This window comes from Passer domesticus, chromosome 4, assembly GCF_036417665.1.
Source record: "Passer domesticus isolate bPasDom1 chromosome 4, bPasDom1.hap1, whole genome shotgun sequence".
In the NCBI taxonomy this organism is placed as follows: domain Eukaryota; kingdom Metazoa; phylum Chordata; class Aves; order Passeriformes; family Passeridae; genus Passer; species Passer domesticus.
Window position 1 is genome coordinate 36,816,928 of NC_087477.1, and position 18,098 is coordinate 36,835,025.

At 36.1% G+C, this 18,098-nt stretch overlaps 1 protein-coding gene across 3 annotated transcripts in view; it reads right to left on the minus strand.

The window, feature by feature from the left end:
* TBCK (TBC1 domain containing kinase) overlaps nt 1–18,098 on the minus strand; it is a 128,554-nt gene that overhangs the window by 76,807 nt on the left and 33,649 nt on the right. For all 3 annotated transcript variants that reach the window (XM_064417135.1, XM_064417136.1, XM_064417137.1), the window contains 7 exons: nt 17,018–17,080; nt 16,176–16,302; nt 15,558–15,608; nt 14,763–14,846; nt 12,432–12,517; nt 6,306–6,342; nt 4,774–4,935 (listed from right to left, as the gene is read on the minus strand). In XM_064417135.1, coding sequence (XP_064273205.1) covers nt 4,774–4,935; nt 6,306–6,342; nt 12,432–12,517; nt 14,763–14,846; nt 15,558–15,608; nt 16,176–16,302; nt 17,018–17,080 — 610 coding nt within the window. The remainder of the gene's footprint in view (nt 1–4,773; nt 4,936–6,305; nt 6,343–12,431; nt 12,518–14,762; nt 14,847–15,557; nt 15,609–16,175; nt 16,303–17,017; nt 17,081–18,098) is intronic.

Consider the following 18,098-nt stretch of genomic DNA (forward strand, 5'->3'; position numbering starts at 1 on the left):
AAATAGTCAGCTTCCCTAGGTCTGCAGCAAAATATTTTCCAGAGCCATATTCCATGAATGACAACAGAGCAATATGTCAAACTTCTGTAGCTGAAGTTAAAAAAGTTTCCTTTTAGAAGAGCTGTCTCAGCTTCTGTTCCTCAGAGCCTTAATCTAAGCAATAAGATATTTTCAAAAGTGCATGAAAAAAAGTCAAAACCTAACCAAAACACTGTATTATCTTTATTTTTCCTACTGCTCACTGGAATATGAAAAACCACTCCATCTCTGTAAGTCTCTTCAAAGGTGATGTTTTAATCTCTGAGGTTACATTTTCCTTGGAGGAGTGGTGAAGCAAATGAGAACAGGCACTAAACACCCACAAACTCAGTGTGGACTTGGTGGCCAACTGTCATTTTTTCCTCTTATCAGATCTATAGTAACGAAATGCTGAACCACCAGAAATTCCAGTACAATAAAAGCATATGGATCACAGATGTGGGCAAACAAAGGATTTTTAGGAAGCAAAACAGCAGAAAGTAAAATGGTAGCTACCCAGGGTCAGAAACATATCTAAAGTAGAGCCTTCTGATATGTGTCTAATTTTGCTGCTGTCAACAGAAATGCATCATTCAAAACTGCTCCATACAATCTTTGTAGAGAATTTCCACTATTTTTAAACTTTTAGTCCATTTATAAGCTGGATGCAATCCTTCTAAGCATTCATATGGCTTCCACCATCATGGGATTCAGCATTTTGGCACATCACTAGAATGGCAATGGATATAATAATTTCTCCCACATTAGGGAAAATCAGTTCCATGGAGAATCATTTATGTCTGTGGTTTGACAACAGCCAGATCATGCATCTTAAAGCTACATGCCTGTGTCTTACAAAGTTTTCCACTTCGACCCTTTTACTGTAGCTCCTCATTGCATGGGAATTCTTTTCTACAATCAGTCTTTATGAACTTCCCATCTGAGGCCAAGGTTCTTCCTTTGGAAGCACTGACTATCCAGGAGTCAGCAAAAAGACACCTTCCTAAGGTGCAAAGCATTAGAACCCTCCTCTTGCTCCAAAATTACAGAAGATGATCTTACTCAACTAACATAAAAGGTTGGTTTGAGTATGTTTTATCTCATGCTTGGGCTTAGTATTTCCCTATTGTCTGACAAAATCAGTCCCCATCTTTCCATCAGTTCTCAGAAGCCCACAACTCATCTCTGCATGTCAGTGCTGATACTGGCAGTGATCATTAGGGGAAGAGCTCTTCGCCAGGCTCTATACTGCATCCATTCCTGGTCGGAGTGGATTGGTCTAAGGATCCTTCAAATGTTTGCAAAGAGCAGTACATGTGTCTGGATGCTTCCTAACAAAAGCTGCTGTAGACTTTGTACTACTTGTACAGTGGGTAATGAACCTGGTAATCCAGTCAAACTACAATAACCATCATTTTTGAGTTGAATAATGGACATTATCACACAAACTTACTGCAAGATTCTACAGACTAAGCTACAAGCAAAACTGCATGTCTTAAAGTAGACTTATATAGCTGGTCCTCAGGGCATGAAAAGCCATCTGGCTTGTAAATCTGCTGATACACGAGGTTGAGGGATATCCAGACTGGCTTAGTACAAATAAGCAGTGGTCTGAAAGCAGAGTCCTGTCTCTGTCGTTGGTACCTCAGGAATCTCATCATAGTCGTGTCACCCTCACCATTTTCATTTTCCAGACACATACTGCTACATGGCAGACTTACAGGAAAAACAAAGGTAATGTCTAATGTCTGCTCTGTCTGCATCTCCTGAAAGACAAAATGTACTAAGTCTCAAAACTACAGGTAACACATTAGCAACAATTCCAGCGTTGCTTTTGTGTGTCTGTCTCAAATATTCCTAAATATTCTCTGGAATGTATATTGCTTGGATAAAGTTTGTATTTAACAGAGATCCTTAAACACAAGGAAAAAATATCAAAGAATAAATGAAGGAGAATTTAAATTTTAAAATCCCAGTACTTGTGGGTAGTAATTTCCTAAACAACCTAATTCTATTTAAGTTTTAGCAGTTGCTTATATGCCCCCTTCAAACAGTTCCATGAGGAATAGAGCTAGGATATTTGTTGCAAAAGGATTTTCCAGTATTCTTTATTAGCCAATTATTTTATCAAAAGCTTCAAATAAATTTCCTAATCTGCTAGGACATAGTTTGAACAACATAAAAATAAATTAAAATTTCCAACAGAGCTTCCAAAAATGACAAGCATTGCCCAATTGTATTTGCTTTATAGATAACATACGGCTAAAGCTTTGAGACAAGTATTGGAAAGGGTTTTCAGAACCAAGTAATCAATGCTGGCACAACACCCCTTCATTTTCCTCACATCACTATTATTTTAAAACAATAGTTCCATTTGTGTTATATACAGTGCACTGGAAATTAGGCAGTGGGATTTTTGTTTTGTATAAACAAGAAATCTTAAAAGTGTTCTACAAAATTTCAAGATTGCAGTAAAATACCTCTGTCAATTAGGAAAGGAAGTTGCCTTCACTGGCAGCCTAAAATAATCCATTCCAGTGCACACAAAGCTTAAAAATGACAGGAGTTTCAGACTGTTGAGCAACAATTTATTTTAGTTTAAAATTATCACAGATGTTTTGAACAACATATTCTCTTCCTAGGGGTGGTATATCTTCAGATGAAGGTTATTTACTTTCAGAAAATTCTCAGCCTTGGCACACAACTTATTGTAACCAAAATAACAGAAGTCTTGTTTGGGAGACACAGGTGACAAAATGCATAATGAGTCAATACTTTTTAATCAGAAATAAGACTCAGAAAGAAAAGGCACAAGGCTATGAGAATTATATGTTGAAAAAGTTACTGATTAACCTAGACCAACAACATTTAACTTTTAAGACACAGTAGAATTGTCTTTATTTTCCCTTAGTAGTTTTACTAGCAGTATTTTATGGAATGCTTTAGATTAATCTCAGAATACTCAATTGTGCTACTGTTGATATACTAAACATCACAGACATCACCAATTTAAGAAAAAAACCCCACTTTTCAGAAACTTGTATTTCCTACCAGAGTATCAGTAAAGTTGTCATCACCTAAAATCAGCAGAATTCATGTACCTTATATCACCACAGATTTTAGTGATTTAATTTTATTATATGAACACATATGTATTACAAGAACTAACGTGTTCTTATACATGACCTCAGCATAAAATACTTTCATTGTCAGTAAATCAGCTGATTGAGATAAAATGGAATCTATAATTTAGCACCCTTCAAGAAAAAGAAAAATATGGAGAAATTACCTTAGGCAAGAAAATAAGTTAAATATTAACAGATCTGTACTTAACTAGGACATACAGCTAACACATGGGCGAGGAAAGGGTGGGGAGAGAATCAGTCTTTTAGATTAGCACTCACATTTCAGCCACATGTAGATATCCCATTAAATTTACCATTTGAAATGACTAAACATGCACATTGAAAATTAAAATTCTACACTATAAGGAATGGCCTAATTAAATTTCTTATAAATGTAAAAATATAGTAGCAAATGGATAGTACATATCAAACTTCCTATAAATAAGTAGGAGACAAATTTTGAAATCCAGACGCATATGGAAGGGTTTACAGTGAGAGACAATTTGTGACAACAGTATTTAAAGAAATCACTTTCTTTCATTTATGATAACTCACTGACTTATGCAACTGTGAATTCAGCCTCATCTGCTTGGTACCAAATCCTAGACTACTGCTAACCTCTGTGAACTCTGCAGTTTTGGAGACTGCAACACTTAAGAAGACTTAAGAACACTTAAATTCTCCTCCAAACTTCATTCTCTCCTTCAGTTCTTCTGAATAAGAACTTCTGTTTAAATTAATTACTGAATTGCACACATAGGTGTTCAAATAGAGCTCACTAAATCCTTAATTAGCCCAGGAATTACCCCAAAGTTAGAGCTATCTAAAGAAAAGCCACTCATTTAAAACAGTGCCAACCTCTTACCTAAGACCTTTATTACATTAGTAAGATCCTGAGCAGGAGAGAGTGAATTAATACCTTCCTACTTGTGTCACTACAAACTAAAATACATCTTTCAACTGGCTTACTCAGTTCAAACACATTCTATGGTCTTACTAGGTACTTGCTCAGAAGGAAGTTCCAAACTTCATGGTTAACTGCAATGTATTTTTGTAAGGTACCAGTTTGTATGGATAGGTTAATCACCTCCCACTGAGCAAGGATACAGAATGTCTGCACAATGATCATGATACAGTTTTGAAAGTTATTCTGAAAGCTTTAAATTTCAAATGGAAATATTTAACAGAGTAATTCCAATGACTTCCTACACTTCTTTCCCTAATCCTTTTACATTACTTCCAGAGTATAAGTTTAATTATGTTCGAAAGGAAAACAGGCCCATACCAGCACCAAAGAGGAAAAGGGACAATTCAGAATTGTACTCAATTTATTTAAAAATTCATATAAACTGATTGTGTCTGTATGTGGCATGACTACAAAAAGTTGCTTCTGAATGAGTTTAAATAGTTCTAAATTTCACAACAAAATACCCCAGTCTTCACCTGGAAATAATCCTACTGCATTCTTGCTGATGACAGCAAAAAAACTCTAACTAACTACAATAAATCGTAGTTAAGATCCACACACTCTGGCAGTGAGTTTGCCTAAATCTACCATGATTTCTAAGCATATATTTAGAAACACACTGAGGAAGACAGATAAGAAAGGAAGAAACAGTATTTTCTGTACCTGGCAAGTCTGAGAAAAGGAGAATGCACTCATTGAATCCATTAGCCAGAAGACGATCCCTCAGCTGCTGAAGTATGGCAACTCCAATACAGAACGGAAAGGAGGAATTTCCAAGCAGTAATGTATCCCACAAGTGAAAAATTTTGTGCAAAGGAAAGACATCTGCATAATGAATAAGCACAAAAATTAAAATTATAAGCATATACACACAATAACAGGGTTAATGAGTTGCCTATGTACTTTCTTTCCTCTCCCATCTTGAGTGATTTGTTTTTTATTTGGGAGCAAAGAGGACTCAACCTGTTTAGGATCATGTTTGTGTTCATATGAAGTTTAATTATTCTGTAAATAACAGTCTTCTAAATGAATACTTGGAAGTACATGGGTTTTCACATTTCAAGTATGTCAAGAATTAGGCAATTTATTTTTCTTTTAGTACAGTACAATTGCATATTAAGGCATGCATATCCCTTTTTCACAATAAGATGACATTAACGAGTTAATCAATAAGATCAACTACTTACAATTCGACAAATAAATGAATAGAATAATGAAAAAAATTGGCAGAATAAAAGAAAGACAAGGAAAAAGGCCTATTAAAAATAACAAGATCTTATATATAAAGCTGCAGGTTGTTCTCTTAAAATATACCATCTTCTAGCTAAATAGTTCTAAGACTTTATTGCACATTGCTTGAGGAAAACATCTCCTTGGTTTTCCAAATGTGGTGATTCTCATAAAGGGTATAGAAAAAGGGACAACTGCAAGAACCAGTGCTTTACAGTCAAAATCTTTAGAAAATGCAATAAAGAATCTCACATTAAGTTCTCTGATATTTCATCAGAGAAATAATCTATCAGCTCTTTACATTCTGCCACTTCTTTGAAAATTTAAATTCAACGTCTGCCAATGTTGATATGACATGAAAAAAATCAAAGATTTTTGAGAAAAAATCTAGACTTTCTAGACTTGATTTATTAACTTTGTTCTCTTTAATTAAAACCCACCAAATTAGAAAGCTATTTTTTCCTAATATACATGCACAAATATAGTAAAATAGTTCTACCAGAATAACAGTGTGTCAATGTGCAACAAAAATATGATTATCTTCCAAAACAAAGTCACTCCCTTTCTTACATTATTTGAATGATGGCAGGGAGTGGTGGTGTGGTTTGGTTTTGCTTTTTAACTATTATGACATCTTTTTCCAGTAGATAATAGCTTCCTCTGAACACACCCTAAATACTGCATGTGCAAAATAATCCAGACAATAACAACAACAACATAATGACTGTATAATAATCTAACAATAACAACAACTCAAAACCACAGGAGAAGTACTAATTATTACCAAATCAGGTCAGAAAGTGACAAGCACTGCTGAGTTTTCCACAACACATCCTTGCAAATTATAAGCATCCTACTAAATGACCTATCATGCCAATTAAGAAAGGTTTTAGCTGGAAAAGTGAGAAAAATTAAGCTTAAGAAATAGAAGAACATTTAATCAGAGGAAAAAAAGGCATACTCACGTGTAAACATTGTAAGAAACCAAGGAATCGCATAAAGCTGCCAAAGGTAGTGATGGGGGGAAGAAGACAAAAAAAAAGTTTTGAGAACTCAAGTTGTACATGACAGTCGTCAACTACATTAAAAATTGCCTATTTTGCATGAATTCAGTTAGAAAGGAAAATAACTGCAGTGGCACATCTTCTATAACATAGCTCTTAGCCCCTCAGAAACTTTTTTCATCCCCAAATTTTTCAAATTATTAGTTTGTAACACTGTATTGAAAACAGTAAAAAAACAATCACCACCCTTACTAGGCTGGTTTGCTAAATATAACCTTCAAAGTCTTAAAGAACTCAAAAACCTACTCTACTACACAGTTGAAATTCTCAATAATATAAGCAAAAATTAGTCAAGGATGCCTGAAAAAGCACAAACCAACTTGATTTAATCTACCTTTTTGACTATAGAAGAAAACGGTTTTACAGAAATAACAAAAAGTTCAAATCATGATTTTCAAGAGAAAAAATAACCACCTCTGCCTTTTTCTGCCATGCTGATATTTATTAAAATGCATATTTGCCAGTGAAGAGATTAAGGACAGTTTTATTCTCAGTAAACGCTCACTAACACCCAAGCATTTCTGTAGTGCCACTGTGACCATTTTGGGGCAGTGTCACTCGAAGGTGTCCTGCTTCAGCACCTACACCCCCACGAGACTCGTGCTGCTGCAACAGCCACAGAAAACCTTTAATGCCTGCAAGCTTCCATACTCAAGACATCATACAGAGAAAGAGCTAAGCACTTATGACACCTTAAGAACTTCTAATTTTTCAACGATGCATTTAGCAAGGCAAAGGCAAGAAAATCTCTTTTCTTAAAACATCAAATTGCACAGAAAGTTTCCATAAATAAGGAATGCAAGAGTGAGACGATCATTGTTAAATTTTACTCAACTGCATGGCTCATGTGCTATGAAGATTTACAGTTAAACATAAAGCTTAATATATTACTTTTTAACTCGTAAAAAGTGCAAATTAATCCTCCTATTGAGCTTTTCCTGGAAGTAAACAAATGAGGGGTAGAAAACATAATTGATATTATGTTAATAAATTACTTCTTATTCCATAAACCCTGAACTGGGTTATGACTCTGACTAAATGATGTACACATTTGCTGAAAACCTTCTTAGCACAGCTCTAAATTATATTCCCATGCCTTCATCTGAGTGCCTGAGATCTGAACCATACTGTCCCTAAACTAAGGACGGTTCAATGACCTGTTCACCACTTTTAATATTCAGCAGGATTTTATGAAGCTTGACCTCCAGCCCACCAATTGATTTTAAGCATTCAAAATCCAAACCAAATCAATTTCTATCACCATATTATCCTTATAATACAATCATACTATTTCCCTCAGTATATCTGTCATGTTTTAAACAGATGGCATTCTAGGAATAGTAAGGTATCCTGTTCCCCGAAATATCCCCTGCAGTGGTTGTGAACAGCTAATACCTGTTTATCTGCTTGTTTGTATGCAATATCTTGCCTCCCATGCAGTGGGAAAACCAGCCTAGTGTCCTGAGGCTCCTCTTTGCTTGGAGGTACATATTATGTAAACCACATTATTTCCTTGGTATTTAAAATAAATTATTTCCTCTTTTCGTATATATGATTAAAATGTTTTACCAAAGCAGATCCTCATTTTCTCCTAATTTCACAAACATCTTTATCACACATGCATTTACACAGAAATAAACAAGAAAATACATGAGATGCAAAGCTTTGAAGATTATTAAAAGATAATCACAAGGAAAATCACTGCTTTGCTCTAAACCACCTTCACCAAACCCATCAGCAGTGTCATGAAAAGTAGGTCGAACAATTCAAGTAGAAGGTGTCAGGCGAGCTTTTATTGAAGGGAGTTTTTCCTCTGACTTGAACAAAAATAATGCTTGAAGACAAGGAGTGCTGGTAAACCCGAAGAGGTTATGGATGCTATTAGCAAGCAAGGAGAGGGAAGGCACAGCGCTGTTCCCCGAGGGCAGGGACAGGGAAGGAGCTGATCCAGGACACAACTCGGGACCGCGCACAGCGCTGGGGAACGCTGCCCTCCAGCGGCCGCCGCCCGCAACAGCAGCAGCGCCCGAACAACGAGCTCCGGGAAAAGAGGATTCCAACCTGAAAGCTAAGGGGAGGGGGGTCTGGTTTTACTTGGCACTTATCTCTCCCGAAGTACATCTAACGTGTAATCAAAGTAGCATCTGAACAGCTGGAATAGCCCAAGAATAAGCCACATTAAAAGAAGAGCCTGTAAAATCAACACATTTTTTTTTTTAGAGAGACCTTGAGAGGAACACTGCCCTAATTATAATTTTGCTTTGTATCAGGGAGTAATGCCACCCATGTTCTGCTTTTCCTTTCCTTGCTTACTAATGGCATTCATAACTTCTTCAGGCTTACAAACACCTCCTTAAGTCATTATATTTATTATAATCACAGGAAAAATTCCCTTCTATAATAAGTAATACAGAAAAAGTGTAACTTATTTTTTTTCTGCATATACTTTAGCTGAACCATATATTGCAGTGCCAAATCCAAAGATAACGAGGTTTGTGGTTTTTTTCTCCTCTTAAATACCTGTTTCATTTTTTTTCTGTTTGATGTATGTGTGAAACAATGTTGTCCAACAATAAGCAGAATTTTGTTTTGCTAAGTTGTTCTAACAACTGTCCCAACTGCTACTTTTTGCTTTAATTCTCTGTTGTTAATAAAAACTATATTTTTGCTTTCCACAACTTCTTGACTGGGGGGAGAGGTGGAGAGGGAAATGCTGAGCTCTTCTCCCTGGATCCAGTGACAGGATATGTTGAAGTAGTTCAAAGCTGCACCAGGGGAGATTTAGATTGGACATTAGGAAGCGTCTTTCTTTACCAGGAAGGTGGAAACACTGGAAGAAGCTTCCTAGAGAGGTGGCTGATGCCCCAAGGCTGTCAGTGTTTAAGAGGCATTTGGAGAATGCCCTTAACAGCACTGTTTAAGTCAGCCCTGAGGTGGCCAGGCAGTTGGACTACAAAAGCCTTGTAGGACCCTTCCAAAGGAAATTGTCTATTCTACAAACTCCCAATCTTTCACCTTCCTGCTCCACATTTGAGATACAGACACATGTACTTAGCTTCAATCCTATATGGCGCCTAGACAGCCATATATTTAAAGGCTTCAGAAAGGTGCAAAAGATAAGGCAAATTGAATCACATTTTTAATATGAGATTCTACCCACCTATATGTACCTACACAAACAAAATTTGAAGAATGATTGCTTTCTTCACAAGACAGAAATATCAGCAATTCATTTTCAGGTAATTGTGTAACAAGACAAACAGAGAAAGTACTTCAAGGGCAGGATTTTTAAGATGAAGCTCTGTTACTGACACCTCGTGCATATCACCAAAACCAAGCTAAGGTTGGTGATATCTACCTGTGCCAGCAGCTTCAGCACAATGATATTAAGGAACAGAAATCAGTTTGCTTTCTCTGTTAGTGGATAGATGACAACTGTGTCTACCTTCCATAATTCACAGCTGAAAGTGCTTTAGAGTAATTTATGGCAATCACTGCACTTTTACCAACATTGTACACTTCTTTGTTTTTCTTCATTTTCTTCTTTAACATGGTCTGCTGTTTAGGGTCAGAATTAGTCAGTAAAATAAGGAATGTGTTATACAGCATTATATAGGGTGGGGAAGAGTATAAACTTTGGGAGAGTGAGCAAAGAAGAACTGTAAGATTCACTGTATATATTATCCCTCTATTTATATGTAAATCACATAGCCACAGCAATGTACTTAATCCAGGCACCACATCAGCTAATAATATTCACGACGACTCAAGCTTCAGCAGTGTTCAATATTCTGAGAGCTACGTGACCTGAAGCAAATGAGAAGGGTGCCAGGAACACAATCTTGCCTGCAGCAGAGCCTGCGTTTCAATGATGAAAGATTAATCAGGGTTTACTTTGATAGGATTAGTACTCAAGCACGAAACTCTGGTTCAGATCTCATTACTACACTGCATATCCTTCACCTTGATGGATCCTACGCTGCCTTGTTACAGTCACGAAAAATCACCTCTCTGACTAATCTAAAAGGCAGAACAACTTTTACTTAATAAAAAAACCCAAACCCTGACAGATAATTCGGAAAGGACAATCTCTCTTCAGAGGTTAGTGTTAATTTTAGAACTTGCATTTTTATTCAATGTAAGAGTTTTAAAAAATCATTCCTCTTTTGCAATTGTTTATTATATTACCTAATCATTGACAGATGATCAGATTTAGAGGTAAGGTTCGTGTATGACTATGTACTGTCCAATGAGTAGCAAAACATAAACTAAAATATAACAAAAAGTGATTTCAAACTATTCCATCTGACTTGTACCTTGGAAGTCTTCAGTGGAGAATTATAACTGCATAGATAGACACAAGGAGCTGCTGAAATATCACATAAGACCCAAGATGGGCTGTTACAGAGCTCTGGTGTAAATTAGTAGCCCACACAAGGACCTGTAAGATGGTAAGTGAAATTACATCTCTAACTCCTTCGTGGGAATTAGTATCCTGGACAAAATACACAGGTGAATTGTTTTGGTCATCTGCAGCTTTTAAAAAAATAACCATCAAATGCATTTATATAGTGATGCTGCAAAATTGATTCTCCCTCAAGAATGTTAAATGTTGCTGTTAACCCTTGCACTTCATCTACCCAAATAATTGGTTTTCTACAGATAAAAACTCCTTGTTCTCCTCACTTTCCTTTCATCTTCCTCCCACCTATCCTCTTCAGTTGTGTGTCATCTGAAATACATGTGGCTTTCTCAAACTCCTCTCTTTATAAGGCAATAGAGTGGCTTTCTCTTCTACTCATTTTAACACCACTGTATCTCCTAAATTTGTATCAGTCAAATAACATTATTAGATTAAAAACACCCTCTACAAATAAAAAATATACTTTCTTTCCTATTACAATATTAATAAACAGTGATAATGAGTATCTGCCACTCCCAAACTTCCACAATTTCTTTAAGGAATGGTATAAAACAAAGGACTTTCAGAGGCTTGGTCTTGCTGCTCCAACTTAAAATATTTCCTAATAAGGATAAGGCTTTTCCGATAAGCTAAACTTTGTATTGCTTATAGAAGTAATGCATATAAATTTCTTACTTATGAAATTTGCATTTCTACATTGACATCTCCTGATTTCAGTTATCTTCTTCCATTTTGACCTCTCAGTCATCATCTGCTCTTATGACCAACTGGTAATTACCAAATTTGTAAATGCCAAATATGGAATGATATAGATCACATCAATTAACGTTATCTCTACGGCTTTGCCTAAATCTACTGTTCAGAAACATCAGTATTTGTAGGCAGACAAACATTTTTATTTTGGCTTTCTTGACTATACCCACCTCTCTAAAAAAGGAGGAAAGCTTTATTATTTACAGTGATAGTTAGAAGTGAGGCTCTAAAGAAGGCCTGGTTTTGCTTTTTCCAACAAAGCCCATCCCCTCTACTAGTTTTTGGCTGTGTTCTCAGTTTTCATTTTCCTCCATCTAAGATATTTTTTTTCCAATGGAAGCATAAAACTTGAGTCTATGTTATGCACTTTTCCCATATTTGAGATACACTCCAGCAAATGGCTGCTTAGCATTTTCCAAGGTCTGACACATCTACAAGACTGATGAGCATGGACTTTTTCTATAACTTGCAAAATAATGTGGAATCTGTGCTAATCAACAGCATTCAATTAACTGCAGTAATTTTGCTATTAGCACTTTATGAGTACACTATTTTTTTGTATATTAACCCACATTTCAAAAATACATGTATATATACCTTTTAAGATGAATCTAAGTTATAATAACTGGCTAGTAGTATTTTTATTGTATTTACCATCCCAGCAGAGCAGGAAGGACTAAAGCACATAAAACAAGAATCAAAACTTTATCAGCATATTTAGGAAGGTCTATTAATATGGAAGTTTCACTTCTGTCCAAGTGCTACTGAAGCAGTTTGGAAAGCCATCTCATCCCTCATTTTCCATTTTTTATTTCCTCTGGATAATACTTATAAGGACTCCTAGTACTTACATCTGGAATAAACCCAATTTCATTGAGGTGGTTACTCAGCTCTGGATCATGGAATGCAATCATCTGGGAAAACACTGTCAGGTATTCTGAAATGACAAATCCAAGACTGTTGTCAAAAACACGAGCCATCACAGGCTGCTAGCTCACAATAGAGCTGTAGGAAAGCCACTCATTTTAAACCTACAATAAAATAGCAAGTGAATACTACTGCTGTACTCCTTGTTACCATTACATTCAATACAGAGGAAGAAACATTTAAATTTTCTTCTTTAATACTTCTCAATTTGGATTTTTAACAATGGTTTAACTTGGCACACACTTAGGTTGTAATGTATGCTTGACATGCAAAGTTAAAGACTGTTTAGTAACCAGCAAGGAGAAATATCCACTATAAAAGATAAAACTTATTCCACCTTCAGCCTGGCCTATTAGGTGGATGGATACAATTTCATTAAGTTGTCTAAACAACACTTGCTTTTAATTGGAAGAGAAGCAGACAGCAGAACACAGGACAGTGACAGATTTCTCTCTGTTCTGCCCCCTCCCAGTTTTGTCCACACTGTCACACACTCTGCTAGAAGAAAGCTGAAGAGGCAATAATTGCAATTTTGTAACAGATGGTAATTCCTTTTCCTCCAACATTCCCACGAACAGACTAATTGGGGCGTGGACAGCTAGAGAACAGGGGAGCAACAGACAGAGAATGCAAACTCTGTTTCCAGAATGCGCTGGCATCTCAATGCTCCACACAGTTTGTATCTACTCAGAAGATACAAAGCAGCTAAAATTGCAGTGGGTAGTTAAATGGCATATTCTTAACCCTTTCCTCTACCTTAAAAAGGCAGGGAAATCACACAGTATCTTCCTTTAAACCTTTATTTATACATTTTTTTAAACATATAACCCTAGAAAGGATTAATTAGAATACTGAAAGAACCCTGAAGGGTCCAACCTTCCTGAGTCTTTGATGATGCCAGATGCAGAACGGGAACTCAGGAATGCCTACACTGCTTTGGTTCACAGAATCCTACTGACCTGTATTTCTAACTTTGGCTGATACACATTTTTGCAAAGCTCCTTAGGAATAACATCAGGAAACCCTAGAGAGCAAAAGTATTTTATGGAACACTCTAGCCTCTTGAGAAAAGTCTTTGCCAAGCCATTAATCTTGAAGTCTAAAGTAGTTGTCTCCAGAGGAACATATTTATTCTTTTGATCTTTAGACCTTTACTACAAGCAATCTTTCTTTACAGACAAAAGGATGCAAACATGTTCTCTGGAATAATTTTTCCCATTTTTTTATTCAGTTCACAACTCCTCTTGCCCATTGTCTTCCATACATAAACTCTCCTAACCCTGGCATTCTCTTCTTATGTTAGCTCTCTCCCAATTATCTAATATGTAAATGCTTTTAAAGTTTTGTTGATCAGTTTTTAATTACCTTCCTTGAAGACAAAAATGACAGACACTTTAAAGCTGACAAGTTTCATATGAAATATACAAAAGAATTTATTTAAAAGAACCACAAGGACAGCAAGCCATGGTGATACTCAGTATTCAATAAACATTCATAACTGCTTGCAATTAAAAACATTAATTACCACCTGTTTCTTTTAATTACGAATGGCTTTTGAAACAGCTTCTTTTGTTTTTTAAAGACTGTTTGGAAGACAAATTATCTTCCCAACACAGACTGTGCCAAGGTGACTTTCTAGGTGGAGACTATTCCTTTTCATATTTCCATCAAATTTAAAATTACTTTTCAATTAGAACAGACATTCCTAGCTATTGTTTTAATTTATCTAAGTTACCTACATACTTGTTGAAGGCTGAACTATGGAGCAGTATTCCTCAGGGTTTTCCATCTCCTGTCCTGTATTGAATAACATCATCTGCTCAATAAGAAATTCCCCTTGAATCTCTATTTTCCTGAATACCACAACTTTCATTTTCTGAAGAACCCCTAGTTTGTACTGTTCTTCTTCATTTTCCTTTATTGTCCAACAGCTCCTCTAACACAATGACTTTGATCACCTGAAGGGTAAGCCTCTACAATGTAACACTAGAAAGACTATTTACTGCTTTCAGAACTCTGCAGGATGGACTGACTCTTACCCTGGATATTACATAGAACATTTTTTTATGTGTGCACTTCTTGATTTTTTTATCCTGTCTGAATCCTTAACCACTTACTTTGTTCCAAATTTTCTTGCAAAGTTACATGATTTTAACTGTATCACAATTTTTTTAACCCCTTGAAAAAGTGTATTTACATATCCAGAAACAATGCTACTTCTCTTACAACTACACCAAATAAAGGGACTGGCTTACCTTGAATAACATGAGAATTATCCTTCAGAGAGAAGTTATATAAATACTTTGGAATAAAAGCAGACATGCAGGCATATGCCAGAGCTGAAAAATTAAAAAAAAACAGATGCAATGACAGAAGCAGAATTTAATTGCACCTTAAAAATTTGTTATTAATCAGATAATAAGCATAAATACTTACATCAATCTGTACATAAGAATTATTGCATGCACAGTAGACATAATATGAGTCATTGTCCTAAGAAACTAGTTTTCCCATACAGAGACCTTACATAAAGAAAGCTAAGTACAAGACAATAAAAGCTTGGACTACACTTGTTATGAACAAATCACATTCTAAGAAGATAAAGGTCATATATCTAAAGCTGATCTGAAACTTTCAGGCATTTAAAACTACCATCAGCTTTTCTGAACAAAGCTGGTCTGACAGTTTAACACTTAGGTTACCAAATAATACATTCACCTTAAGCATGGCTGAACTACAGCTTCACTGAGAAATACAAGTGCTACAGCAGCATTTCTTCCTTTTTCTATTCAAGATTATTTGTGCTTTTTAAAATATATCATTATTGCACTTGGCAATAAACAGCACTTGAACCCCTGCTTGAAGAGCAGTACACCACATGCAGTTTTCAAAACTCCAACCATTTCTTTGGCCTGTGGCAACAAGAGCTTTAAAATTCCTTTGTAGATACAGAAACTTTCCATCTCTAAGTGGATTCACACATCTGTCTGCACATAGATACAGATGAGAGACTGTGCTTTTCTTCACTCACTGCAGGAAAAGGTACTCACCTTCATTGTTAAAATTCAAGTACAGAAATGGTGCACAAAGAGAGTCAAGACCTAAAGAGAGAAGAGCCATGAAGGAACAGCTCAAAGAGCTCATTTATTTTAATGCACAAGATAAAGACATTAATTTCTAATGAAAATTTGCACACTAGATACTGGTTCTGCATTATCAGGCTTTCACAAGTAATGGTGAGAACAACTGTGAAATATATGCATGAAAACAGCAAGGATTTCAAATTGCTCAGCTATAATGCCAAATTGATTATTCTGCATTATTATAAGGCATCCAAGAAATGCCATTTACTGTTCCAAGAACCCAGTAACTTTTGCAGTATTATCTTGGAACTTAATAGCAAGCAACAGACTTTTCTTTTTAAAATAGTGACTGAAACTTATGAAGACTGAATATACAACAAAGAGTGGGCAATTTTTTATTTGAAATTAAATATAAGTTATTAGGATTTAAATTTGTAATAACCCACAGATTCATTCTTCAAAGGAAACCGAAAGGAAAGTATCCCCAAAAAGGCTTATATTGTGGGGGTGAAAAGCACGAGGTACTTTTAAGTCAATCAAAGCTTTCCATTCAATTATCCACCCTTGCCAACCAGTCAAACTCACCTTGCCAGTACACCAAATTAGGATGGGAAACAACCCAGGCCTTCAATACACGTCTGAACTTTGCATGACCCTCTGGTGATGACAGCAGTTCATCATACTGATGGCAACGAGGAATATCAACTTCAATCTGCACCACAGCCAAGCATACAAAGAAATTGGGATGAGTGGGGCAGCACAACAGCAATTTTGCAACACTAGAGGTAGAAGTCAGCCAAAATACGTAGGTCAGACCACCATCGTACATGATCTGCTTCCTCTATCACTTCTCAAAACCAAAACTGACAGGGAACCTAACACACCTGTCAAAGTTTAAAAATAGGGATTTTTTTTCTCCTTTTCTGCACTTATATTTTAAGGGGTTCTAGCCCTTGAAAAAGGCAGAACACAGAAACAGTTACAGTTTTTTTACTTCTGGAATCCTTTTAGATGGTAATACTGCTTTGCTTTAAAAGGTAACCAAATCAGAACATTCTCTTCTTGGAGAAGCAAATTGTGGAAACCTCCATTTCTGTGAAGTATAGCTCACATTACAGGACCTCAGCATTATCACTACAAGGTCCAACAGGCACAACAAGCATTTGGAAAGCCAGGATTTTCAACAATAAATCACTAATACTCTCCACTACACTGTTGCTGCTACAGAAACAGTGATTATAAAGTAAAAAAGGATTTCAGCTTCCCCATGTTGTAAGTTGATCTATTTTGCAAGTTTCTTGCTACATTGTAAGGCTGGAGGGCAAGGGGAACCATACTGTTGTTATCCACCACATGTGCTGTAACAGGCAAGTGATGGGTAGGAAGGATCTTCAACTGACAATATTTGGTAACACCATAAATCTTACTTGTCTGTCTGTAGGAATAGGTGTGTCTTTATCAATGGCATCATATTTTGCTTCTATGGCACCCTAAATGTGGAAGAAGAATAGGTGAATTTAGAAAGCTCTTGCCATAAGTGCACATGACAATGTACATGGTGATATGCAGAAGTTAACTGTTTTTGTTAGGAACTTTAGTTAGCAGAAGAACAGAAGATTCTGACAGTTTCATTTCAAAAGGACACATCTTCATTATCTTATTCAAGACATACAGACCTTCCTATAGATATCAGCATGATCTTCAGTGATTTTCAGTTGTTTATGCAGAAAGCTATGTACTGTAGTTTCCCATTTTCAAGTCAAGAGGTGCTCTCTGTTCTATTAACAAGTCCATTTTAATGTTATGGGACAGGAAAACACCCATACTGTACAGATGGCAAGTTGCTGAAGCATGAGAATTGACTCATTTCTCATTTCCTAAGCCTCAGGCTACAAGCCTGACCAGCAGTTTTTCTTCACCTTTACCACTTCTTTGTTGATTATATTACATGGTACTCAGAAGATCACATCCTAAGCTAAATCTCCTGAATAACCAAGGATGTGTTATCTCTAAGAATCTTTATGATCTGCTGCTGCAGGATTGCAAGCAAGGTAAATCCAAAAGCTGGGTGGTCCAGCAACTCTGTGAGGAGCCCTCATTTCTGGGACATTCCATTGTCCCAAAGAACTGTATTTGATTGATTTATTCTCCATTCTTTCTGGGAAGTGTATTGATTGGTAGGTGAGAAAAATACATTTGATGTGTTTTCTCCTGCTTTGTCCAACTTACTGCTGACTGGAGCACAAGGACTGTCAACTGAATTTGTCAAAATATTAAAAATCAAAACAAAAAACCCCAGTTAACTACCAAATATCGGGGTATTATTTTCCACTGAGAACAATAATCAAAATTAAAGGCAGTCAAGTTCACATATGCTTTCTGAAATCAAATAACCTTAGAGAAAAGAAGCAAGTCTGTCAGAACATCATCTTTATTTGCACAATTTCATTACTCATTTTGTTTGAAATTCCAGCAACCTGCCTACCAGATCTTTAAACCAATTCCAGC